The sequence below is a fragment of the Podarcis erhardii genome (genome assembly GCF_964252035.2).
Source record: "Podarcis erhardii genome assembly, chromosome: 9".
Taxonomy (NCBI): domain Eukaryota; kingdom Metazoa; phylum Chordata; class Lepidosauria; order Squamata; family Lacertidae; genus Podarcis; species Podarcis erhardii.
Window position 1 is genome coordinate 42,811,287 of NC_138512.1, and position 27,809 is coordinate 42,839,095.

The 27,809-nt window shown below is 46.3% G+C and overlaps 1 protein-coding gene across 3 annotated transcripts; it reads right to left on the minus strand.

Annotated features, from left to right (window-relative positions):
• Positions 1 to 5,766: 5,766 nt before the first annotated feature.
• On the minus strand, positions 5,767 to 26,114 carry LOC309349518 (uncharacterized protein). Of its 3 annotated transcripts, XM_081875545.1 has the most exons (6): positions 25,260 to 26,114; positions 24,117 to 24,277; positions 22,194 to 22,284; positions 20,171 to 20,282; positions 8,863 to 9,028; positions 5,767 to 5,932 (listed from the first exon to the last, which is right to left on the minus strand). In XM_081875545.1, exons 1-4 carry the CDS (start codon positions 25,367 to 25,369, stop codon positions 20,261 to 20,263), a joined length of 384 nt encoding a protein of 127 aa, XP_081731671.1. In that variant the 5' UTR covers positions 25,370 to 26,114; the 3' UTR covers positions 5,767 to 5,932; positions 8,863 to 9,028; positions 20,171 to 20,260. The 3 variants fall into 3 exon arrangements, with proteins under 3 accessions (XP_081731671.1, XP_081731672.1, XP_081731670.1); XM_081875546.1 differs by lacking the exon at positions 5,767 to 5,932 and having other exon boundaries at positions 7,717 to 9,028; positions 24,117 to 24,194; XM_081875544.1 differs by lacking the exon at positions 5,767 to 5,932 and having other exon boundaries at positions 7,717 to 9,028.
• Positions 26,115 to 27,809: the final 1,695 nt, after the last annotated feature.

The window sequence follows — 27,809 nt, forward strand, 5'->3', positions numbered from 1 at the left end:
AATGAGTTGGGGGGGAGGAACGCCATCACCTCCCCCAAATGTTGAAGGGTAGTTCGTTAAAGGGCTCCGGGGGGCGTCGCCTCGTCCGAAACCTACGGAGGCTAGGGCCTAAAGCGCACTCCTGAGCGGTAACCCCTCGGGGAGCGCCTAGGGATGTGCATCTCGGGGGCTCCCCCTGTTGGTGCTTAACCCTTCCTGGTTATACTGGTTAGTCTGATAGGGCCAATGCCTAAAGCCTGTAATCAATAAAGTTGTGGCCAATTTTTGCCCATTAACCTAAATTCTGGTGTCCCGTGTCTTTATTTATTCCATCTGTGGATGGGGGCGGGAATCGCCACACAAAGCACCACAGTTTCTTGTTGCTGCTTTGCAGCACCTTCCTTGTGCTTTTGTTTTAAATTTAAACCTAGTGCAAAAAAAGACAATGAGTGAGCAGCGTGATCAGTCATTGGTAAGGAAGTAGAGAAGACCCTCCCCTTTCCATGTTATCTCTCCCCTGATTTCTTCTTTCCTGTTCTTTCTCAGAGTGCCCCCATTTGGTCAGGCCCATTCCTCGGAGCTTCTGCACTGCAAGCCTTCCTGGCAGGGGCAGAGTTTGTTTGTTTTTTCAGACTGAGGGCCACATTTCCTTCTGGACAATCTTCCAGGGGCCGTATGCCACTGGTGAGCAAGGCCAGAAGCAAAAGTGGATGGAGAAATACATGTAAATTTTACCTTTCTGTAGTAGACATACCCCTCTCTATATCCTCCACCTAGGGAAAGAAGGGCCATCACACCCCAGCAAGGCAAATAACACTCAAGAAGGATGTGAAGCAAGACTGGTGGGAGAGGCAGGTGCCTGAAGAGGAGTGTGTCTTGGAGAGAATCTTAAGAGGCACGTATAGAGGCCTGGAACACAACATTTGGCTCCCAGGCCTGAGGTTCCCCACCTCTGCTTCATGGGCATAGCCAGAATTTTTGTGGGGGGCAGAACCAATGTGATTGGCCAGTTAGTTAAGTATTTCTATTGTTTTACTTGATGGGGGGTACCTACACCCATGCTCTGCTTTCTGGCAAAACTTCTCCATTCCAAAAAAATATTTGTCCCAATAAGGAAAGCACTCAACATCTCTGTGCTGATTTTGCAGGGTATGTGCGTATGCATGTGTTTCATTCCAGAAGGGAAGGGGGAAGTGTGTGTGTCTTTAAGTCAGACCTGGTACTAAAAAAGAGTGGTCAATTCCTGAAGAAAAAACAATTCTATAATTACTTGAGAGTTGGGAGTGGAGCTCAGCCACATCAGGCAACTCAGGTGGGTGGGTGGGTGGGTGGGCATGTCATGAACTGGCAGGAAGATGGGAAGGATCCCAAGGAGGAGTGTAGCTGGGACTGGAACACACCAGAGCAAACAGGGGACGAGGACGGAAGTACTCACAGGGTGACAGAGGATGGCGAAGGGATGGGAGTCAGTGCATAGAAACCAGAAGAGCAGGCACCAGAGCCAGAGCGGCCCCTGTCTCCATAAACACGGCAAGCTCAAGGAGGCTGAGGCAGGCAAGGGCCCACAGTCTAGCTCCCTAGCTGGCCAGGCGGAGCTCACTAGCTCTGGGAGGAGAGATGTGATTCCTCAGCTGGCTTGGAACAGGTGAGGGTCACATGCCTCGTCAAGCGCAGATGCTGCAATCAGTGTGCAAAGGGCAAAAGGGAAGCAGAGCTGAGGTGCTTTATTTGCTCAACTTCCAATGTTGGACCTTAGCTTGGATGCATCTGGACTTCTATGGAATTGTGCTTTGGGTTTGACTCTGGACTGTATCCTGACTGCTGGACTTCAGACATGGCTACTTGGATTGACCCTGGACTGTGTTTCCTGACCTTTGGACTTTGCTTTTGTGGATTGACCCTTGGACTTTAGACTTGGCATACTGACAGGTAGGCCAGCGGTTCAGAACAGGGGGTATCATAAGCAGCCCTGTCCTCCTCCCATACATTTTGTCTTTCCTGCCTTCTTTCCCTGAATCCCTGAGTTTGCTTTGTCCTGGTCCTAGGAGCTTCTGCATTGCATGCCCTTAAGATAAAGAATGATCTTCTATTCTGCAGGATAATAAGTAAAGCCTCTTGTACCTGTTTGCTGCTTTGCAGGGAGAAGGGGGAATGAAAAAGAGAAAAGTGTGTGTGTGTGTGTGTGTGTGTGTGTGTGTGTGTGCATGTGTGTGTGTATGTATTCTCTTCTACTGAGTGGGACAGGGGAGACAAGGAATATGAAGTAGCTTTAGGCAGAGCAATGTTTACTCTGATGTGCATGAGACCCATAAAACAGACAAAATGGCCAATTCTTGGACCCTGAACTCTGCTCTTTGTGTGGAAGCTGGTCCTTCCAAATACACCCTCAAGCAGAATATGAGATAATTCATTTGTTGATGCTTCTCAGTGAAAAATTACAAGATATAAATACATTACAACGGGCATGAAACAGCCAGAGTAAAGCACTTCTGAGACCTGTTTGTGTAAATGGAAGAATGAGTTATGTATATGCCACGTATGCAAGGAAGACTCCTGAACACAGTGGCTTACTTCTGAGTAAAGAGGTGTTGGAATGTGTTGTCAGGACAGATGAACAGCCATAATTTAATATATGTTTGTGTGTGATACCTCTTGATAGACTGAGAAGCCTGTGAATGTCCTGGGTTATTGGTTGAGATGATCTGGCTCTGTTGCATGCCCATCCAGTTTCAGTCAGTTGCCAAATCTGGTTACTCCTGCTTGCAGCACAATTCCTTGTTGTGGTCCCAATGTTTCAAGGCCTAAATCTGTCTCTGACTACTGCTAGCTGCCCTGGCAGCCCTGCCCTCCACCCCACTAGCCCCAGTGGACCCCAGCTGCCATGGCTCAAGAGCTTTGTAGAAATTACAGATTTTGATGAACTGGTCCTCTTGTTTTTACCTTGCTTCTCCCACGATCCATTGTGAGAAAAGAGCATTGCCAGTGTATTCAAAACCTGACAGTACATTTGGTGGTGATGGCTGAAGAAATGCCTGAGGTGCTAATATCTAAGCAGAAGAGAGCCAAGATTTATGACTTCAAAAATGACTCCTGTCAGGCTGCGGTTCTTGGAGAACTCTGAGCTAACACACACTAAATGCTCTGAGAGGGATGTAAATACAAAACACACTTGCTCATGCATATTTTTCAGTAATGTTAATATAAATGACAAACTCTTATCAAGGGAAAATTGGTACCTTTGTGGTTCCATATAAAGTTTAAGCATTTGTCTGTAAACTGTGCAGATTTCCATAATAACAGTAAATAGATCCCTAACTGTGACAAATACTTTCAAAACATTGCAGTGGTGGACTAATATGCCAACCTTGCTATGTTGGAAGCTTGCTGGGATAGCTTAGAACATCAGGCTGAGTGTTCCACAGCAAACATCTTTCTGTGAACCTTGAGGGGTCTGGAAGGGGAGCAAAAGACCTGTTTGGAAGCCAAAGTCTACATATTAATTTCAATTTGTGCATCCTGTGTATGACTGAGCTGGATATTCCCCACTGTTTTTACATGAAAGACCAAATCAAAATGGAGTAGCAGTATATCCTCAGTGAGATAAAGCGTTCTTATGGGTTTGGGGGGGGGGGTGAGTCTGGATGATATTTGTGGGTCTCTTCCAAACTTGTGATGCTGTGTATCTGAGGGTAAAATCTATAATGGGAAACCAGCCATACCTGTTCCCTTTTTATGGCAATAGCCTTAGCTGGCCAGTTAAGTGCTGTTGTTTACATTACCTATTGCAGTTGGTTGATTCTACAGCCTTTTCTTCCATCACATAAAAGATTCTTCTAAAATGCTTGTCAGGCAGTATTCAAGGAAAAGAAGGGTAAATGGCAGATTCCTTCCCACCCACCACCCACCCAAGATCCAAGTTTCTTAATAGCAAGCCTAGGGAAGAATGTTTGTATCTTGCATCTCACCCACCCACCTGGAGACTTTTCACGCATCCCCTCTCTCAAGAAGCAGAAATGAGGACGGGGCAGAAGTGAGTCATTTTGTTCAGTGGGGCACCCATGACTCTGCACCAGCCTGACTCGTCTCTGCCTCTTGGCCTCCATCACCTGCCTCTCCTGCTTCAGCTTCTGCCTCTGAATCTGGGCTTCCTTTGGCCACAGGCCTTTCCAGCTAAGTCCTGTTACCTCTTCAGCTTCCAACACCTCCTCCTCCCAGTCTTCCTCTTCTCCCTCTGACCACTCACCATTGTCCCGCTACCACTCCCCGGGCTCTGAGCCTTCTTCCCTTCATGGTTCCCCAGCTGGTTCCTCCCACCATTCCTCTGTGTCCAACCAGCCCATGACATCTGTGTAAAAAAAAATTCTCCCCCAACCTTCCAGTATACAGGCACCACTCAGAGCAGTGTACAATTTAAAATCACAATACAATTATCTAATACAACAATTTTTTAAAAAGCATTATTGTGAGGATCAAATGACAGAATTATGTGATAAGCAGCTGGGGCTCAGATCAGAGACAATGTAGTGTAGTGGTTAGAGTGCCAGGCTAGGACTGGAGGGACCCGACTTCAAATCACCACTCAGCAGATTACAGACAAGGCTAGGCTAGAACTTCGCTTCCCAATTTGCTAGCTTGCAAATGGAGAGGAGTTCTTTTGATGTGGATTTGGCCATGCTGTTCCCTAGCATTCTGGAATGGTACAGTCCTAGGAGGACATGCTTTTTACTGAGAGAAAAAGAGAGAGAGAGAGAGAGAGAGAGAGAGAGAGAGAGTGCACAACCTACACATGACCTTGCATCTCCTGTAGCTTCCTTCTGACCTTCATGACAGACAACCACCATGATATCAAATGATGCTTAAATAAACACAACAAATAACTGGAAGTTGCCACAACCACTTTGCTTTGAGATAAATATGACACATGAAAGCAAGTTTAGTTTAAGTGTTTATTAGCTTTTCTTCTTTAGCATTTAATGTGACTAACTTTTCACATATATGAGCCCTATTGACAATATGATGTAAATGAGCATAAAGCCTTATCAAGTCAAGAGATTTCTTTTTATTTATTTGTTTTGACAAGGTGGCTTCTTATGAATATGAAATAATCCTGGGAGCCATGGCAATTTTTATTACAAAAATGAGATATCAACTGCTCTGTGTAAAACCTGACTACCTGTGTTTAGTGTCTCTCTTCATCCAGCCGATTCCATTTCATCAAAAAGAGCATCAAATGGCTGCGAGTTGCATTTAAGAAGACAGAATTAGAACAGCTGTAGCAAAGACTGCTTTGAGTCAAAGATGTTTTACAGGAAAGCGGTATGAAAGAATCTCTAGAGAAACATATATCTTTGCCCCAGCACTCTCCATTGTTCAAATAGATCTATAATTGTTTTATGAACAAAAGATCAGTTAAATAAGCTACCTTTCCTTCTTTCATCCTTTCTTCAAAATAAAAGCCATCAGATCATAGTAACCTATGTATATTTCTTCTATATGATACAATACACTGCATAAGAAGTAAGAGACCCTGATGAGGTTTCAGTTTGGCCAGCTTGGCCATGCCTTTGATATTACGCCAGAGGTGGGAAGCCTCAGTCCCAGAGAACAAGTGGGGTGCTCCAGAACACTCTTCCTAGCCCTCAGGACATTCCCTAGACCACACCCTCACTGGTCCTGCTCTGTAGCCTTCTCAAGTACTTTGGCCTGGCTGGAATTGTAATAATGCCTCCTGCTTGCCTAGATGGAAAGGTGTGGGTATAGAAACCTCTGCCTTTTGTGTGGCTGGAATGTAGTCTTCTGTAGACATACGAGTCCCATTCATTGCTCTGCCTAGTTTTTGCCTCTGGGCTCATCCACTTTTGTACCTGGCTCCATTCACAACTGGCCTGGTGACCCTGGAAAGTTGCCCATGAGGGAATGCAGTTCTCAGAATTAAAGAAAGGCTTCCCCATTCCTGGAATAAATAATGCATTGGAAAGGATTCAGATTTGTGCCCGCTGCACCAAATCAAGTATAGATCTGCAGTATTGTTAAGTAATGGTAATTCTCACCCCTTTGTGCTCCATTACTTTCAGCCGGGGTGCACAACCTGTGGCCCTCCAGGTGTTTATTGGACTACAACTCCCAAAAGCCCCAATGAGCATAGCCAGTGATCAGGGATGATGGGAGGTGTAGTCCAACAATATCTGGAGGGCTGCAGGTTGTGCACCCCTGCTTTTAGCAGTTCCATATATTTTAAATCAAAACACCTCAGTACTCAACGTGCACAAACCATGCCTCATCTAAGGCTACTTGAGATCCTACTTTGGCTCACTTGCATCAATTCACCAAGGTAGTCTTACTTGTGTGAACAACATACAATATGAGAAGGCAGCCTGTGTGTCTCATGTGAAGCAAAAGTCTATAATGAACCTTCAGTTATAGAGGTTGCTGGACCTAAGATCATAGATCTTCCAGATCATATAAATACTCCAAATAAATGGTTTATATTGTCATAACAAGTAAAAAGCTTCAACAAGTGAAGAAAATAAGTTGAACTGCTTCATGTATTTTTATGATATTGGGAGCTGCCCTTAGTGGGCTATGCACCCAAATGCAACATAGAGATTTTTTAAAAAAAATCATATTGATTATTTGGGCTAGTCTTCCTGTGCACCACAGAAAAAAATTGTGGCTCTAAACAAAGGTCAAAGCAAAGCACTGATTGTTGGCAAAATAAACTGAAACTATGTACATTGTATACCTGTGAATCTGCTTCTTCTCATTTGCTTTCATTCTAACAGCCCTAGCCCACCTTCCTTTTTGTGTTTCAGGGCAGGTTTAGCAGGTCATCTGCTAATAAAAATGAATTTAAAGACTTGGCTACCACCCAGCCAAAGTTAAACACACTCAAGTCCCATTCATTTCAGTGACCAAGCTAAGCACATGTTTATTCTTTACCACAGTAAGTACTTAATTTTGACTGTACTTGACTCCCTTCTTTTCTCTGTGTGCATAACTTCAACTGACACTTGTTAAGATGTTGTGTAACAGACTACCAAAAACTCAGGTCCATGTCAGAAATAGCCTTACTTGTATTTCTCCAGTCCAGTACCCTGGACAGCTCCATATACCCAGTGACAGGGTCCTGCAGAACAAGCGCACTAGGCTACAAATCACATCATCAAACTCTCAGAAGTTCAGGGAATTGAAAAATGAACTGAAATATGGATGCAGTTGAGAGAAGTCACTAGCTGAGGTTAAAGAATTTAATCCATCCTGAAGCCCAAGAAGTTTAACAGTCTGACAGAAAGGCTTGTTAAACCAAAATGAATATTCCAATTCCTTCTTTAATAAGAAATAAATGTTTCACTTTTTTTTTCAACTTCTCACCTTGCAAACATTTTTTAAAAAAATCACAACTTTATTTATTTGTTCTCAAAAATAGAAGCATGCCATTCAAACTTTCTTAAAAGTAATACCGGAGCTTTTACAATGAAATGTGTAAGATAAACATCAAAACATAAACTCTTGTTCACTGTGTGTCTTGTTCATGCCATTATTTATTATTTTTACTACTGCTACTACTGTGATGTCATTTTACTCACAAAAGTGACCCAAAGTAACTTACACAACACAGCATAAACAGTGAAACCAATTACAACACACAAACCAATAAAAACAAAACAAAAAACCCCACATGTATACAAATAAAAGACAGGTCTTACAGAACCTGCCCCACAACTCCCCTGGGGAGGGCATTCCACAAACAGGGAGCCACCGCTGTAGAGGCCTGGTCTCACGTTGACCTATTTGCTGGTGCCAGAGTAAATGGAAAAAGAGGAGTGTATGAAGTGGAAAAACATATCCTGTGAAGGGCAGTTCTCAGCCGTATGCTTTTTGACTTGAACCTGAAAGGTTCATTCATATGCCGTGAAGTAACTTCTCTAGGCCAAGTCTGTTAGCTTTATCTATTTACTCTTAGCCTTGGCTTGGGTTCATATGATTCCTTTGTTGCCAATTAACCAAAGTAGGCTATGCTTTGGGATGGTTATTCTTCTAATTTCAAAATTTATTGCAAAAAAAGGTTTTAAAACTTACACTGGTCTCTGATAGCTATGGCTCTCCTAGCACCCTGATGACTAACTTCCTCTCTGTGCATGTCTTGTTTTGAGCATAAGAAGCTGCCTTATACTCAATCAGACCAGTAGCTCCATGTAGCTCACTACAGTGGCTCTCCAAGTTTCAGATGAGAACATTAATCCCAACCCTACCTAAAGATACTGGAGATTAAATCAGTGACCTTTTGCACACAAAACACATACCCTGCCACTGAGCTATGGCTCCCAAAACATTTGCATAGACACTACAGAAGTCTTTGACAGCATTAAAATACTTAAATATGTAATTTGAGGCAGTCAATATGCTCTGAAGCAGATTAACGAAGTACATATATTAGCTATATTGTTTGAATAGGAAACAAATTGCCTGCTACTTGGTACTCCTTGGGTCACCAAGTATATAATCAATTTCCACTAGCTCTGCACCCAGCTAAAAGTTATTCTACTGTCACCTCAGTTGCCCTCAGTGATTTGCACTACACCATAAGCTGACTGTGTCCCAATGAATGGCTATGCTATGAAATCCACAACACCAACCAGCATGACAACAGGTGTGATCACAATTCTGTCATCTGCATGGAAGCAACAAACCCATCAATGAGCCACTGAAACAATCATGAATTATGGTAATTTAACACTTGTAGTGCTTCTTGGTTATCTGTGCAATGTCAACACAAAACTGTCCACCTGGTGCCTGCTGTAACATACAGAACATACAGAGTTCTCCATCTTGTTGACTATATGTTGTCATTAATCAGACACCTGTCACCTGACCTATACTTACGCCTTCTGAGCACTGAGTAGTGATTATTCTCCCCATTTCCACTGCAGTATAAAGAGATGCTCAGAATGGTTCACGGCACATTGACCCAGGTTATCAATGTTGAACTCCCAGATAAAAGACCATGGATGGTTGGTTGTGATGCTCATCATTTCTTCAGAGAAATAACCTGGGTATTCAGCAAAGAAATGAAAGAAAAGAAATTAATGGGTACACCAGAAACTGAACACTCAAGACACACATTAAAAACTTACTTTAAAGGAGAAATGCATGAAAATACAGTGGGGTTAGATGTATCATTTAAGGGGGAAATGGAGATTTGAGGAGATACAAACTGTTAGAATCGTTTCAATAGTGTTTTGGTTTCCATTTTATTTGTTAATAACTATACTCAAAAGTTCTTACAAGTGTGGAGCGAAGAATGCACACACAGAAGCCAAGTCATAAAACCTGCCACCTGAGATCAACTGGCCTCTGTGACATCCCCCCAACCACTGGCAGTGGCTGCCCTAGATCTCTGGCAGGGGTCTTTCTCTGCTACTTCAGGTCCTTTGAATTAGAGATGTGAGAAATTTTAACATTATTAGGAGTGGCGAGGTCAGTGGCTGAGAACACACTTTCAATGCAAAAGGCCCCAGGTTAAAACAGTCAGACTATTTTATGAACAAAGACTGCAATCCTGCAAATTTACCTGGGAATACATCCCATTGAAAACATATATGCCCACTGCCCATTAACTGAAACTTTACCCCAGTAGTGTGGATTGTGGAAAGGCTGAGAGTACTGAAGTGAATATAAATGTTATTTTATAGTTAATAAGTCTTGCAATAATATATGCATTTTGACAGATAATTCTGGGGTGTACAATGAAGTCCAGTGTCGGCCTTCTAGCAAATACAGATTTCAGATTTGCATGAACTCCTTTGGGTTCTTTTTTTATTAGAACCCTCAATCCACTACTTGGAGTCGGGCAAAATTCTGCCTGAGGGGGCAGAGCCAGGTGCAAAATGGGAGCACAGGCAGATCCAGTTACGTACAGCCCCCATACACAGCGGTGACTCGCATACACATCTGTGCTACTACAGAAATTCTCAAATGGCCTAATTGGGGGTAAGGAAAAGCTTTTAAGTTGTTACAGACGGTTAAACAAGTGGGAGTCAGAAACAACTGCCAATCTACTCAATGCCAATGTCAAGATAGACTGATGCCTTGGGCAATGTTGTCCTTCCCTGTCACTCGCTGACCTCTTCCTTCTTGCCTTTCTTTAGCATTTGCCACTCTGATGCGGTAGGATTGCCACATTTCAAAAAGTAAAATTCCTAACACCCACTGGGAACAAACCTAAATTGTTTTGGGAAAACTCCCCCTGAAATAGTGGTTTTAAGCTTTTAGAGCTGTTTCCACTGCTCTTTCCATCACGTTACCATACACCCGGGTTTTCCCTGACATTTTGCCGATTCCCCCCAACGCCATTTTTACCACCCGAAAACCAGGACATGTCAGGAATTTTCTTGATGTATGGCAAGCCTAGATGGGATGTGTGGCACCTCTTCAGGGCCGTCCTCCACCTGACAATGTCTATCACTTTGGAAAAGTGCTCAGTAGAACAAATGGTTGTTCTAGAAGAAGGCATTGTTGAGTGGCAAGCCCTGAAGCGTTTCTGTGCCACTGCTGCTTTGCAGCTGCAAATACTTTTTAAGGTTTAAGAGTACAGTGGTACCTTGGGTTACAGATGCTTCAGGTTATGTGTTTTCGAGTTGTGCACCGCGCTGAACCCAGAAGTACTGGAACGGGTTACTTCCAGGTTTTGGCGCATGCGCAGAAGCGCTAAATTGCACTTTGTGCATGCACAGAAACGGCAAATCACAATCCGCGCATGCGCAGATGCAGCACTGTGGGTTGCAAATGCTGCAGGTTGCGAATGTACCTCCCACACGGATCATGTTCGCAACCCAAGGTTCCACTATAGTGAATGGTTCCAACTTAGAAGGTTTTGTCACTGTTAAAACTTCAACTAGTATTCAGTACAGCAAAACAACAGTAGCACAGGAGACAATGGAGATATTTGGCTACTGTGCTCAATGCTCTGTCTCTTCTACCACTCACACAGTGATGGAGAAAGCCGCTCGGGCGCCTGGGGCAGGGCGAGCCACACATAGGGGTGGGGCGCACTGTGGGGCCTCCAGTGTCTGCCTGCCTCCTCCCACTCAGCTGCCCTACAACTGGGAGGGAGGCAGCAGGTGAACTGTTTGGGCAGCGCAGAGCCCACACACGCCCAAGCCACCATGTGTCTCCCAAGTCCATAAATTACCATATAGCATATATTCAACACAAAAACAGCAACAATTTGTTGTTGACAAAGGACAGCTGGACATATAAAGGGCCCCATTACCTTCAGTAGCTTAGAGCCTCATCAAATCATACCTAAATCTGGCCCTGCTATGGGTGCATATGAGCCACAGGGACCCTTCCTGGTGCCTGCAAGGTTCCCTTTCCTCCCCCACCTTGGAATTAGGCTTGAAAGAAACATTACTTTGTAGTCAGTAAACTAGGCTGTGGTGTGTGCTTGGATGTGATGTCCGTGGCAATTTTTCTTGTTCATAAATGCACCCATGTGAATAAAAAGGTTAGCGAACCTGGGTCCATATGACACAAAGCACAAGCAAATTTTATGCAAAGCTATGTCATCTTTTGCAAGTGTATTTGAGGGTCAGATCCATATACAGCATACCAGGCCATGAAAATCCTGTTGTCACGCCTGCCTATGGCTTCTGAAGTTACCTTTAAACTGGGACTAGAGTGGCTGAGTTACTTGCAACAGTTGAAGTTGTTTTGTATTTGATTAATTACTTTTAACCCAGTTTTGTTGTCCAGTGTACCATAATATGGTGATGCCCTTTCTCCTAGTTTTACCCACTCTTTATCTCTGAGTGCTGGTGCACCAAATCAAGTCTCTCCAGTTTTTCTAAGGAATTCTTGCAGGTCAGAAGCAGGGCAAAGGGTACTAATGGATGCTTTATGATTCAAACCTCCTCTCAGCACCCCTCTACTAAATACCAGGGCTTCGATTGTTTTCAGCACAAGTCAAAATGCTGCATGGATTCACTCAGCTCAGGCACAGCACCCTCCAGTTCAGTTGTGTGAAGCTGCCCTCACACAACCAGTCTTTAAGAGCTGCCATTTGGGGCACAGGGATTGGGTCTTGGAATATAGACCTATCAGTGAGTAGTATTGGGGTGTAAGCCCATCCCTGATGGGTTGAGGCCTCAGTTCTGGGGGAAGGTGGGCTGGAGCAGTGGCAGCTGGTACTGCTCCAAAAAGGGTGGCGCTTCCAGGGCTGACCTGTGCATTAGACAGACCGAGGCAGCCACCTCAGGTGGAGGCAGTGGCGTAGCGTGGGGGGTGCAGGGGGGCCGGCCGCACCGGGCGCAACATCTGGGGGTTAGGGGTAGGGGGCGCAAATCCACGGGTTAGGGGGCGCAAATTACTTGCCTTGCCCCGGGTGCTGACAACCCACGCTACGCCACTGGGTGGAGGAAGCCAAGGGGCACCTCTGCAGGTGGCAAGAGGGGGACAGCATGCAGATGACACAGACGGCAGCACCTTCCCATTTCTCCTTGCTGCTCTGGGCGCGCCTTTGGCAAGCTCCGCCTCGGGAGCGCGCCTCGCCTGCCTGCTAACAATGGGCCGGCTGCCTCGCTCGCTTGCTCGCGCTCTCCCTCCTGGCTGGCCTGCCTCCCTCCCGGCCGGCTGCCCCCCTCCTCGGCGCCTCGGGCCACTGGCACCGTGTCATTGCCACCAAGCAGGCTCCCGGCCTGCCTCGCCTTGACCCAGCCGCTCATCTGTCAGCGCGCTCTCATTCCTGTTATTTACATCTGTCTTTAGCATTCTAATTACTCGCTTTATTACTTTCGCCCGGAGGAATCCCGGAAAAGGCAGCCGCGAAGGAGGCGCCGACCAACAATAAAACGGCGCCCGCGGATTCCCGCTGCCTCGGAGGCCCCGCGCGCCTTGGTGACCTCGAGATGTCCTTAAATGGGGCTTATTCCTGCGGGGGCCTCCCTCTCCCCGGCGCCGGCACGGTAACATAAAAGTGGACCGGTGGGGCTCTCCAGTGGGGGTGAGAGAGAGAGATTTTATCACACGGTCACCATACAGGATGGATCCAGCCAGGCCGTCTGGTGGAGAGGAGAGACAGAATACAGAAGGAGAAAAGTTCGCTCCTCTTCGTCGTCGGGTCTTTCTGCTCTCCAGCAGATTTGCCTTCGCTCTTCCTTCCAGGAGGAGACAGCTAACTGCCTGAGCTAATTGTGGTGATTTCATCTGTCAGGTGCATCAACGTGCCAAAGAGGTAGAGAGGGAACGGGGAGCGCGGATCGATTTCCTCGGACCGCTTTACGACGCCATCAGTCTCCCATTTTAAAACGGGGGAGGGGGGAAGAGAGAGATTAAATTTATTTGGATTGGGAGCTGTTGGATACAAAGCTGCCGCGGGTTCGCTCTAGGCTTCGGCTTCATGGAACACGGGGGGGGGGGGGGCGCGACAAATTTCGGGCAATAGCATCGGGACGCCGAGAGCGTTCACGTCGAAGGGACTGGAGAGCCTTAACCGAGCCCAGGACTCCCGTTTAGCAAATCTGCTCGCTTTCTTGGTGAGATTTGGCCCCCACGTGCTTTGTTTTGCAGACCACCTTGTGACATTTCGCTTGGCCTAACAAAGGTATTGCCCTGAGACTGAATTTTTAAATGTACCCTTTCTGAAGGGGGTGGGTACATTTTCGATTAATGTGTCGAAAGCAAGACATCCTTTTTAAGAAGACCTGTAATCCTTTGATTTCCTCTTCAGATCCACAATGTCTCCCATCCCTCCTCTTCTAAGCAGATCTTGGACCTTCATCTCCTTCCTCCCCCCCCCCCCTCGTTTTTCCTTGCCTCATCTCTACCCTTCCTACCCCTGAACTGAAGGAAGGGCAGGCGTGGTTAATGGCGAGCCACGGAGGGGGCCCCAGAGGCTGTATGCAGATTTCCCTTATTTATCTGAGCTAGTGAAATGCTTGTTGCACTCAGCGACAATTTAATGCCGGGGCTAATGGGCTTCCCTTTATTATCTTTCACTAACATAATATCCTGCAGGAAAAAAAGATGACAGAACGTATGGATTTTTAGATAAATAACAGGGGTAATTTATTGCCCTTGATGCTCTTCTGATGGAATGGTTGATAGATAATGTAATAATATGTACATAATTAAGAGGGCTTACTGTACCTCCGTCAAATTAGGTTCAGCTGCGTTGGAGATGGGCTTTCCCCCACCCGCTACAAGCAGCCACAAGAAACAACCGGGTGAATTCGTGGTGGTGAATCCTCCCTTCTGCTCATTTGGGAAGACCCTAAGGCGGAGGAGGCAGATCTTTGGAGATTTCCAAAGGCGATGATTCGCTCTTTTACCGGCGGGGGCGGGGCGGTGGTCGCGCGACAAGGGTTCAGGAGTGCCTGCCCTATTGTACTGCTTCCTTGTCTTGTCCCTGCAACCTGCCTTCACTTCCTCTGTCGTTTCCCCCGCGCAGAATTTTAGTTTTTCATTTTATTTTTAGACTCCTTGGGGCACTGTCACTTTGTGTCCACAAGGGCGGCGCTATATACATAACTAATCTTGTGACAATCATAGACCCGGATTAAAATCGCCACTTTCCACACCGAGACACTTACACAAAAACTCATACCTACTTTAGTCCACGTTCTTTAAGTCTGGAATGTGTACCCATTGTTGGCTACTGAAAAACAGCAACACCAGGGAGGGGGATTCACCCTTTAACCACGCTGAAAATGAATAAGGAAGGACGGTGTCCAAAAGATTAAAATTAAGGGGTAACTATGCAGACCCTTGTTATCTTGAGTGAGCGTTTTTTAGGTTTTTTAGGTTTTAAAGACATTTTCACTAGAGGAATCGGTTGAGACATCTCTCTCTAAAACACACACACGGAGCAAGGGAGAAGCTTCAACAAGGGGCACAGAAGGAGCGCAGGCTGTGCAGTCAATGAGGACTAATATATTACGCAGCACCCTTTTTTGGAGCGTCCCAGCTCCTCATCGTTGGTAGGGTTAGTCCAGCAAACAGTGAAGGCCCAGGACTTCTCCTGCTGCGCAGCTTTCAGAGTCGGAGGCTCTGGAGTTTTCCTTCTCTCTCTCTTTTTCTTCCCGCAATCCTCCCGCCTCCTTTGTAACCAAGTCAGCCTTGCTCTCCCCCCGCGCGCCCCCTTGTTCTTGTAGGTTGTCCATTCAAGGCATGGCGCACTTGCTCTTCCAAACTCATCTAAATTACATCAATAACAGAGCGCACTCTTTAATGAGCTCTCAACTTTAAAGACTTGAAGGATATTAACAAGCCGCTTGACAAATGGTGCTTAGAAGCACATTAAAGACGCAGCTAATGGAGCGCATAATGACGGCTAATTTTCGATCAGATATAAATTAGAGCCCCAACAGTTATTTGCCTTAAGGACTTTATGTAAATGATCCTGTTCTGTATAAACTGGAAAGCCAAGAGAGCCCTGCCTATTGGCAATCCTTGTGGAGATGATTAATAGAGCCGCAACCGAACTGGGCAGACAACGCGTGGCATTTCCAGCTAAAAGTCACGCGGGGGGTGGAGCAGTAAATATTGTGCCGGGCGACGCGGAGACAATGAGGGCGGCCGGAGGCTGAGCCGAGCAGGCCGAGGCCGAGCAGCCGCGACAGATGGGAGGACAGGGAGCTGCTCCACGGGAGGGGAGGGAAACACCCCGGCAGCCACGGGGGCTCCAGCGCTGCCCCTTCTGGCCTCCAGCCCCACTCACAGCCTCCCATCGTGCACATCCCTACACCCATCGGGCTGGCGGGCTGGCTGTCCAGCTTCCCTTCAGATCCACTTCACTGCCTGGGAAAGTTGAGGCTTCAATCCAGACCTTCCGGTGGCCATGGTGGTGGGCATGTCACCAGCTCTCTGACTTAAACATTGCAGCAGGTTTGTGGTGAGCAAAACACCCTTTGGTAGGCCGGGAAGTGCAGAAAACCCAAGCACGTGTATGCTGGAAAATGGTCTTCTCTTCTGCTGCTGATACAGCTCTTATTCCCTTAGCACCAACAATGTTGTGGATGATCTGGTTTCTTTCCAATGGCTTCACATCAGGAAGAACTTTCTTACAGTAAGAGCTGTTGGACAGTGGAACAGCTGTCAGGTCTTCACCAGGAGAAGTGGTGCACTCTTATTCCTTGGAGAAGCAGAGATTGGGGTGGTCACCTGTCATGGATGTTTAAGTTGAGATTCCGGCATTGCAGGGCATTGAACTAGATGACCCTTGGGGTCCCTCCCAACTCTGCAATCTTAAGATTCTATGATTCTGGGTGGAGAGAGCTGGAAAACACCCAAAGGAAATCGGAGACTGTTCCCTACCTCACTTTCTACTTTTTAAAGACACTTGGAAGTTGTCCCAATTTCTAGAGGGTGAGATGGCCCTGATGCCTGTCCTGCATCAAGAGAGACAGAGAGTCTTGTAGCACCTTAAAGACTAACACATTCATTATGGGAACAACTTTCCTGGAACAGAATCCTAACAGCTTATGCCATGACACATTTGTTAGTATTTAAAGTGTTTCAAGGCTTTGTTATTGTAGAAGAAGAGGAGGAGGAGTTTGGATTTGATATTCCGCTTTATCACTACCCGAAGGAGTCTCAAAGCGGCTCACAATCTCCTTTCCCTTCCTCCCCCACAACAGACACCCTGTGAGGTGAGTGGGGCTGAGAGACTTCAGAGAAGTGTGACTAGCCCAAGGTCACCCAGCAGCTGCATGTGGAGGAGTGGAGACGCGAACCCGGTTCACCAGATTACGAGTCTACCACTCCTAACCACTACACCACACTAGCTCTCTTGAATTCTTCTGAAAGCATGTTGCCTGTATTCTTGATGTTCCTCACACAGCCTCACAGCAAGTTCTCCACCACAACCAAGGGTTGTGAACACATCAAGGTTTAAAAGAGAAAAGCTACATATGCATGGGGATCTACCTGTCCGTTTGGAGTCAGTACTCATGTGATATGCACACTCCTACCCTCCATTCTGCAAAGACATCCAATTCTTACCCATTGTGGTACCTCACCTACCAGAACAGCTGCCATCGTACCAACAACACATCTAATCCCAGTGCTCTGGGCCTTCTTTAACTAGCTCCATGCCATGCAAAGGTCATATGGACTCACTGAGGAGGCACACAGAGTTGCTGGGCCTCCTCTCAGCTGACTGTGAATGGCTTATCTGGGAAAGAAAGCTGCCTGCTTGCTCTCTCGACTCCCTTCCTACCAGGTCCATAGTTCAAAGGATGAGTCCTGGTGATGCTCACATCTCTGAAAATCTCTTTGTTCCCTATTTGAAGTCAAGTGTGGTAGAGAACCCCTCCTCCAATTGTCTATCCTAACTTGTTTGTTCCCTTATGCTGAATGAATTATTTCCTGAAGCTTTTGTGTTTTCTAGACCAGGAGTTCTGTGGCCCTCCAAATGCTGTTGGACTCCTATCAGCCCCAGCCAGCATGATCAGTGGTCAGAGATTATGGAAGATGTAACCCCAGCATCATCCAGAGGGACACAGATTCTTCATCCCTGTTTTATATGATTGAATATTTATTTCTTATTTTAAATAGGAAATGTGTTTTGTGGAAAAATAAAAGAGAAACACGTTTTAAGAAAAGAGATTTGTAACACTCAAGTGTTTAATAACAGGTGCTTCTGAATAAAGAGTCCATCCCTTGTCACAAAGTACTGACCGTCTCCCTACCAGTTTTCTTTATATAAAGCCCTTGTAATTTCCTGTCTGCCCCGGGGTTGTAACTCATCCAGTCTGTAGTTATTGGTAGGAAGCATGTGCTTGGATATTATTAAGGGGGTGGGGGGAGTCGTGACTTTAAAAAATAATATATGGACTTTCTTTCTTTAGCATTCCTAACTTACCTAGCCTATCGCCTAACGGTTCCTAGGAAGAAGGTTGTCGGTCAAACTATTCTCATACTTCTGTCCTGTTTCTATATAGAGGGCAAACGGCTCAAGTAGAGGTGGCACCTGATTCCTGAGCCTTTGTATCTGCTGGTAGGGTCGGGCGCCCCCTGTAGGCCAGTCAGTCTGCGCCGGCGTCTTGTTCCTTAGCCGCACGTGTCCAGGCAGCGAATATACGTGACAGGGAAGATGTACACAGTCAAGTACAGAAGGGGAAAGGTGTCCTGCGAAGTAGCTATTGAGCTGTAACAATGAGCTGGAATCCTGAGTTCGTGCAGGACCGGGTCATCCTTCAGGGAGGTCACCTTTGATCCTCAGGAAATGCTCTGATGTGCAGCCTCGGCTTATTTCTCCCGTACTGATTCCAGTTAAGAAATTGAGCAAGCCGGCCACGTTCCAAATAGAGGTCGCGAGGAGTGATGCGCTCTTTTCTCCCCCACCCCCGCTGCAGCTGCAGTTCGCACGAGGCCTTTGAGGAAGCATCCACCCACGCGCAGAGTTCCTGCCCCCTTTTGAACTTCTTTGTGCAAGACCCGCAGCTCTGCCAGCCTTGGAAGGCCCTGCTTGACGCCTTGGATTTCGCTAACCTACCTGCTGCTGGAGTCCTTCCTTGGGAGCCTTGGGGGGGGGGCATGTGTGGCTCTAAAAGCTCTCCATTCCCTACTCTTCCTACCTGAAAAGATTTAGAAAACTGGATGGACCAACTTCCGGGTGGCAGGCCACTGGTTTCCAGAGTGGTGGTGGGATGGGGGGGGGTGACGAGAAACACTGCCCCGGTGGCCTCCCTTCCCGTCGTTGTCCCTTCACTCCTATGCGATGCAAGCCCCCAACGCAGAAGCCGGTAGATCTCTGTGGGAGGATTTCTCTGGATCCCACGTGCAAACAGAGGAGAAGCATGGGAGGTAACTTTTCTGGAATCTTGGGACACCGGAAGCCACGCCCTCAAGCTCTTCCAAGGACTTGCGTCTGCTGGAGGTTCTTGTCTACATTCCCAAGGGACGAACAAATAAATCTCTCGAGTTATTGTTAGGAAAAAGTGTCTGGTGCGAAAGAGAGGTGATGGAACTGCAACCTGCTCTTTATACGGGCTTGGAGAGCAGGCGACAGCTGTGACCTTAGCGTTTGGTTCACGCCACCGGTGAATTGCTTCCAGCTGGAAGCCTTTCCTTGGAACCTGATCTCTAATTCCAGAGGTTTAAGATTTGGCCTGTGGTTTCTCGGTGGGGAGACAAAGGCACTCTGCGCTTTTTCAGTATTCCCTTCTATGTCCCATTCAGCAAATTCTAGAGCTGTTCAGTTCGGTTATGGCGATCATTGCTATTTTCTTGGAGTTGCATCGATCAGTTCTGTCCTAGAGACGACTGCAAGAATGGGGAACCTGTGGCCGCCAGATATTTCTGGACTACAACTCCCATCATCCCTTGCTATTGGCCATGACGACTGGGGCTGATGGCGGTTGTAGTTCAGCAACACTTGAAGGGCAACACGTTGGCTCTCGCTGGGCATGTGGCAAATTTCGTAAATCTGAGCCTTGCTATACCTAGGAGATGGAACTGACAAAAAAACATTTATGGTAGGAAAGAACTAAAGGCCGGTTAGCTTTGGCTCCAGTGTGTTCAATATGTTACTGAAGATTAATCCATTTTTCCTGAAGATGGAAGAGATGCTGGATTTTGCAAAGCTTTCATAGAGTTTGCCTCAGATCAATTAACTCTTTTAAAACCCCGAAACAGAAAAGCAAGCATCTGCCACCTTCACAGAATACAACACTTGAAGGGCAACACTTGAAGGGCAACACGTTGGCTCTCGCTGGGCATGTGGCAAATTTCGTAAATCTGAGCCTTGCTATACCTAGGAGATGGAACTGACAAAAAAACATTTATGGTAGGAAAGAACTAAAGGCCGGTTAGCTTTGGCTCCAGTGTGTTCAATATGTTACTGAAGATTAATCCATTTTTCCTGAAGATGGAAGAGATGCTGGATTTTGCAAAGCTTTCATAGAGTTTGCCTCAGATCAATTAACTCTTTTAAAACCCCGAAACAGAAAAGCAAGCATCTGCCACCTTCACAGAATACACTCTGCTTTTGGAACATTATAAAGCACAGTCAGAAGGCGGTAATTAAGATCCCTTGCTAATTATAATAATAAATCCCTAATCATCATCATTATTATTAATAATAATAAATACAACGCTGCTCTCTCTCAATTAGACAGTTCTCTCCGCCTGCCACTTCTTTTAAGTTAACAGGGATGCGCTAATGAGTCGAGAGATGCTGTCGCCAACTTACCCTCTTCCGGAGGGCACACACGCTTCCTCTCGCTGGATGAATGAAATGGGGCTCCGTTACCTCGCGACTCTCCTCCATGCGGTATTGCTCTCAAATATTAGCGATGCAGCGCCTGCAGGAACGAGGAGCACACCGGGAAGTCAGTGGAATTATGCACATCCAAAGACGCACGTCCTCCGCGCGGGGCGAGGTCTAAGCAATAGATTAATTAAGTGCTGCTTGAACACAAATGTTTGAGATTGCTGCAGAGAAAGACGCGCATCCGCGCTGCATAGTGCAACAAGTCTGAAGTGTATAGATGAGAGTAGGACGACGATCTCCAAACTAGAGGAAGAGTGGTGCGGACTGGCTTTCTTTATTCCATTGGAAAGAATGGGCAAAAAGTTCGCGAGGAGTCACTACCCTTTGGGGGGAGGGCCGTAGCTCAGGGGGAAGAGTTACTGTTTCAATCCTGGGCATCTCCCAGCAGGCCTGAGAGAGACCCCCCCCCTTCCCTGAAACCGAGGAATAACTGCTGCCAGTCAGTGTAGGACTGAGCTAGATTGACGGGTGGTCGGACTCAGTTTAAGGCAGCTTCCCTCCCTAGGTCCCTTAGGATGAGTTCTAGCTAAAGTCAAAGAGTGCAAACTTACTTGCTCTGTGTCCCTCAGTGCGCCCTACTTGCAAGCCGGAATACTTTGGACTCCCTACTATTTTCACCGGGAGTGTTAAGCCAGCTTCCATTAAATCAAAGGGTTTTAATATTGCTCAGTCATGGCTTCTAGATCCTGCCCTAATTCTATTTAAAACCAAAACTAGTCGTCCGCGTGATGTTTCTTCTTGACAAATTTCCATGTGTGTTCCTTTCCTTCTAACTATAATGCACAGAGACTGCGTTTAGTTCCTTGTTGAAAAGGCCACCAAATACTCATTCCACATGAGCTCCCATTTACATTATAATAAGTGGAATACTTTGCAGGCGCTCAAGGGGCTGATGGTATATAGACGTTATCGAAGATGGAGCTGAAACAGAAATAAAGGTTAGCGGAAGGGAGAGGTAAATGTTTAGCCAGTGCAACTTGCCTCTTGTTCGTGCCTTCTTGCTCAGTGACGGATCCTTCACTGCAGGCTAGAATTTCTGTTTATTTAGAAACACCCCTACCAGTTGAGCAAGACCGCGGCTTTCAGATTTTTGTAAAGGATTAACCGCTTTATAAATGCTTTTTTAAAAAAAAAATATCTGGGCTCCTTCGAGAGGAAGGGTGGGAAATAAACTCATATCATCCTCCCCACACCTTTAGGCAGCAATCCCATGGCCATTTACCCTATTGAACTGAATCCTGTTTACTACCGAGTAGGCGCGTTAATAATTTGAAACAAAGCGCTTAACTTGCTGGATGGGTTCCTTCTGTTGGGACCTGCGCTTTTGCCTTTATTAGAGCCTCAGAAGAAGAAAAAACCCGACAGGAGCGTTCGCCTTGTTATCCTTTGTCTGAAACGAAACACGGAACAACTCCTCCACCCGGTGGTAATTCTAACTGATGATCGATTCCTCCTGGTCAAGGCAACCCCAGAGGAGGCGCGCGAGGAGGGGGCTCTGAAATGTGTGCTCCGAGTCCGCTCTGCTTATAGATCCGCGATTCTATTTGGCCTTGTCTGTTGCCTGCCTCGTGAGGTTTTGTGAAGCCGGAATGGAATCAGAGGTGGAAAAATACCCTCATTTCTAAGCACACTATTTTTGTAGCTTGTTGCACTAAGACAGGCGTGAGGAACCTGTGGCCATCCAGAAGTTGCTGAACGGCGATTCCCTTCATCCCTGGCCTTGCATGCTAGAGCTGAGAAGAGTTGTAGTTCTAACATCCGGAGGGCCAAAGGTTTCCCTACCTGCACTGTTTCTGTGACAGTGTTCCGCCGCTGAATATCTCCTCTGGGGTATGAATCAGACCCGTGGGAACATGGAGTTGGGAGGAACCAGATACTCAACTCAAGCCCAGCCTTCCTTCAAATCCGTCATTCCCCACTAGCGCAGACGATGTGAACTTACCGCAGGTTCCGAGAAGTACAGTGAGGAGCAGCTTCAGGGCACCCATGTGCTTCCAAAGAAGATAGCTCCAGCAAGTCAGCCAAGCCACAAGCTGCAAGGGGAGGCAAAAGGAGATCAAAACCCAGAATAGCGCCCCCTTGCTTTGTGCACATCCTCAATATACCCTTCACTTTGTCCTCATTTCCTAGGGGTAGCGAAGGTCCAATAATATCTGTGCTAAAGAGGGAAGCAAGATTGGAGCTCAGAGAATTGATTTTTACAGCCTACCCTGGCTGCCTTAGAGGAGCCCAGGTCACTAAGTTGAAAGGAACCCGAGATAGATATGCTTATGTGGAATCCCGAGCCCAGCAGGCCTCCCTCCACCGCCGGGCAAAGATCTTTAGGATTGCAGAGTTAACTTGCTGTTAAGGTCAAAAGAAATTCATCCTCCTCCGTCGTTTTGGTCATCATAATGACCTGTTTTTACATAAGGTTGCTGTCTTAGTTAACCATCAAATAGTGCCCTTCTCTTCATGATATGACGCAGGCGAAGGAACGTTGAAATGAACAACCACTATCCTTTTTAAAGGTGAATAAGGGACTCGGGTGCCAATTATTTGACCTTGCTTCCTGCAGGGGTGCGGTGCTCTGTTAAGGAGCTGCTTAAAGATCTCTGCGATGGGTAATTACTCCCAAGAAACTTATTGGTATGGCGTATTTAAGTCTTACAAAAAAAAAAAAGTGCAAGGGGGGGGCAATCAAAGTGGGACGACGTGTCCCCCCCCAAAAAAAATGGGATGCTCTCATTTATTGAGCTTTAGTCAACAAGCAATAGCTTCACTGCTAATTTGCTGTTTAGTTTGCCTTCTATCTGAGACATTTCTGTAGCATAGAAGGAGAACCGATAAAGTTCGCCAGGGTGCCCTTAACCTCAAAACATTTACTTCTGAAGTAAGCCTACTGACTTAAATTGACTCTCTCCTGAGTAAGGAATATGAAAGTTGCCCTTTATTACAGTCTTTCATCTTTTTTCACCTTTCTGCAGCCTTTCACTTGACCTGAGTAGTGCTCATTTTAACATGGAGAACAGAAAAGGAACCGTCTCTTAAATAACGTGTGGGGTTTTTTTGTTTTGTAAGAGGGCAAGATTTGATTAAAATAGGGGTTTGGTGGAGGCCTGGGTTGTTTTCATCAAGGCCCTTACCTTCCCCTCTCCGGTAATTCTAGCAAATGGCAGTGAGAGGGACTCGCTCTCACGTTAATTGATACACAAGGTGTTGCGCGCGCGCGCGCGCACACACACACACACACATCCACAGTCCCGAATATCATAGCGGCCCGATTCTGTACTGCTAGGGCAACTAATATACTTGAAGCACAACCGAGCTACAAACCCCACATGGTATTTTGTCAGCTGTTGTGGGGGGAGGGGTGACAATGGTCGTGCTGAACAGTATTTATTTTGAAGGGAGAGGGAGCTAAGAGGCTCTGCCCCGAAGGGCTCGCAAGCTTTGAATGAATGAGTGACCAGTGATCTCTGTCTTATTAATGCCCAAGGCCCGGTTCCTTTTCTCATTAAAGTGGATGGCGCTGTCCCCGGCTGCGGTTCTGCATCGGTTCTTCTCAGCTACGCCTCCGCCGTTTTGCTTCCGCCTGGGGCTCATTGGTTTAATTTAAAGCCAGCCTCTGTCGGGCAGGAATATATGCAGCAGGGCGGGATTAACTTGCTGCATTAGGGGAAGATCCGAGACAATGTCCAACCAAAGTTTAAGAAACAGAGAGCAGCTAAGCGTTTGGGGGTGCAAATCCTACAGCATTCTTTCAAACGCGCAAACAGAGAGAGACAGTTCTTTTCCATTTGACTTTGGAGTGTGTCGTTTGGGAAAAGGAACGGCAGTGTTACCTTCTCTTCAGCCAGCGCTCAGAAGTTGCCCATGAACTCACCAGACAGTTGTCTTTTCGATGTCACCGTGTAGTCAAGTCCTCTCTCCAGGACTATTTTGTTGGTTTCACATCCGTATGCTACACGACGGTAAAACCAGAAAGCTGCAGTTAAATTACTCACAGTGAATAATCTCAGAGGGCTCTGAAGCTTGGATAGGTGTCTGTTAACCAAGAAGAAGAGATTATCATAGCACATTCGAAAATGTCGTGTTTCAATAGACCTCGCAGCAACAAGGGAAAGTCCAGAACAGAGCTTAAATGGTGGAGTGCGGCTGAAGTGTCGGACTGGAGACCCAAGTTCAAAAACCCCTCTCTTAGCCATGAAGTCATTGAGCGACCTTGGGCCACTACTTTCCAGTCCAACCTACTTCACAGGATTGTTGTGATGAAATGCGGCGGGGGCGGGGCCACTTTCGCCGCCTTGACTTCCCTTAAAGGAAAGGCGGGATATAAGAACAATAAATGATACCATGCAGACCACGTTTAATTCCGGAAGCATGTTGACAAATCTGGACCTAAAACTGACCGTTCTTAACCCCGACTGGGAAGTAAGGAAAGGACCAGGGCGCAAATTAAGTCATGTGTTTTCTCGCCCAAGAATATGCAAGTTTCGTGTCCTTTAAAAAAAAAAAAAAAAGCATAATATATGTATTGAGCTCTCCAGGGCATTTCCTTGGAAGGGAAATGGCGAGGCCAACTTAGAATTCAAATGGCCGCGATTATTAAGAGGCAATGGGCTTAAAACAGCCTTTAATTCTGAGTGACTGATTTGGGAACTTAAGGGCCGGGTCTCTTGTGGAGAGGCATTTGTTGGAAAGAGTACGGCGAAGGCGGCGAGACAGTTAGCTAAGCTGTACAGGCTTTGGGTCTGCCTTCAACCCAGTTCTGGGGCTGCGGTTCTCCCAGCGGTGGGAACTTTGCTGTTGGGAGGGGGGCGGTTTGCTGTGATTAATGTTCAGCAGCAGAGCAAAGCCTGGAGAGGCGTCCCCTCCTTCCTTCCTTCTTTCCTTCTCCCTCCAACTCACCCGCCTCTCAGCGCACCAGCTACAGGCCAGGCCGCTGCCTCGCCTCCCTCGCTCGCTCTACCTCCGCGAACAGGCGTCTCGTCAAAGGAACACAAACAGAACTGACAATCTTACTCACCCAAAGCTTTGGGAGCGTTTGAAAGCGAGATTACACCGCAAGGAGAGAGGTTGCCTTTGCTCTTGCCATCCCCAGCCTTCATCGATTTGTTCCTGAAAAACCCTGCGCATTCTTAGAACAGCCGCAACCGATTAATATTGCATTAACCCCATTTAGAAAAAGAGAGCAAGAAAATCCAAAAGCACCAGAATCCCGTTCCCTATCAAAGCCATGTATTATTAACGCACGTGTAATTGGAGAAGCGAGGTAGGGGTGTGTGTGAGAGAGAGTGTGTGTGTGTTACTGGACAAAAAAGGGAAACACGATTGGTGACAGGACTCTAGGAATGGGAAAGAAGCCGAAAAAGCGTCTAATGTTTCATTTCAGGTCTGTGGTTTTTCTAATTCGAGATTAAAAGCAGTCACGTCTTTGAAACCAGACATTGGGTGTAAATGTACAGTTAAAATATTCCATGCCAGAGTCCCCTGACGAGACTCCCTCCAGTCCCAGGCTTCATTAAATTTTAATTATCATCCCAGGCTCCAGCAAGGAAAGGGGAGGAAGACTGTCCACCTAATTACAACTGATAAAAAGCCTCAGATTTTCCTCCTTTTTCTTCTCCAATATGTGATTAAAAACATGCTCTTCCCATCCCCAGCGTGTGTGTGTGTGCGCGCACTAAAACATTAGATGTAGAGAAAGGAACGGAGGTGATCACCTAGTAGTGCGCACTGTATATTTGCTCGTTACAAAAATACACTTACGCTTTAAGGGGGGGCGGGGGTCGTGTTGAATAAGGTGATGGTGGGGAATCCTGACATTAGCTCTGGGCGAGATTTGGCGAAAGATCCACAGAAGAGGCGACACTGCTCCCTCATTAGGTTCTCGCAGTTACGAGATGAAGGCTTTTATTGTCTTCAAAACAAAGCGCACGCTGCTTCCCTGAGCGCTCTAGGTTCCAAGAGCCCTTCCCTTTTTTTGAGGTATGAAAGGAGGGAGGACGCTCCTTCGCCCTCGATCTTGGAGCCCCGGTTTTATCTGCCTTTAATAGGCGATTAAAGGCGTGACCGTAGGATACTTTCGGCTTCCAGGCCTAGCTCACATATAATATAGATATAAAAATATAGGACTGGTTGATGTTTCCAGATTGCTTTTTTTAAAAAAAAAAAAAAAAAAAAAAGAGGCAATCTTTCTCTCTGTGTCTCTGTCTCTCTGCGTTTTGACTTTCTAAGCAGCTTCCTATTATCGCCACTTAATTTTATTTCCATTCTCTGCAAGTTAAATAGCGAGGCAGAGCCTCGCAGGGGAGCTGCCACGCGCCTGCAGACTAGGGATGTCAAGCAAAGCCTCGCTGCGCGAAGTTAATTTCAATTCCCGAGGAGAGTTTCACATTCCAGCTCACTGTGACCCGCAGTAATTAGCTGAGATAACGAATGATTACTTACTTATTCCTTGTAATTATCTGGATTTAATAATTCGCCGTGTAATTTATTAATAGCCTTTAAGTGAATGGCTCATTTAAGAGGGCCAAGAGGAAGTGCAAAGACTTCGTCTCGCCTTGCGCAGGTCTCTGGACAACTCCCCCCCCCCCTCTACAATCCTTAGGCATTGGGGCTCGTGCTTTTTCGGGGCTTGCCTATACAGTATAGTCGCCATTCTTCTTCCTCGTCTTTGCTCTACCTCACTGTGAGCTATAGTCAAGTTCCAGATTCAACCGAGTTGCAAGATTTCTGAACAGGATCCCCCATTACACATAGAACAAAAAATAAGGGGGTCTGCTAATATTTCATCCATCCCTTGTGGACAAAAAAATTATCACTAAAAGAGCTATATTTTGGACAGCGCCTTTTGCTGAATTCTTTTCCTGCCAAAATACATTTGTCGCACGCTGACTCTCCCCGATGCCTGAAAAAAAATGTCTACACTATTTACTAGTTAATGTTGAGGCTGCCTTTCCTATCCTCACCAGATTAAGACGTTAGATACTTTTATTAAAATAAAATAATCATAGTGCTCATCGTTAGTATCACCAACATCAACTCTGCCCTCATAGATTTAGATTTCAGTTTTAAAGAATCAGCTGCAGCAGAAATGAATAGGTAAAACTCAGTTCTAGACAGAGAGAATGCGCATTGAAGTTCTGCTTCTTTGTTGACAATCCCCACCCCCATCAACAGTGTGTGTGTGTGTGTGTGTGTCCTTTTTGATCGACCTAACGTGGAAACGGAGAAAAATGGAACCCTATTACAGAAGCTGTCTGCCAATAAAGATGAAACTCCAGAACGCTTTGTCCAAAGCACTGGTTTCACTTCTTTCTTTTTTTTAAGTGTGTGCGCGCAACTCCAATTTATACTTTCTGTGTCCACTACCTCAGCTAACTCCATCCCCGGATCATATTTCCATGTCTTAACAACTATCCCTAGCAGCAACTGCTGTGCCGTTTTGAGTGTTGTCAAAAATATCTCTCAGCATATGGGCCATCTGCTTTGATTGAAAGACTATCAGGCTCCTAGGAAGCACTTCTTAGCCGTTCAAAGTGTATCAATAATAATATTTCGGTACCGACAGGCG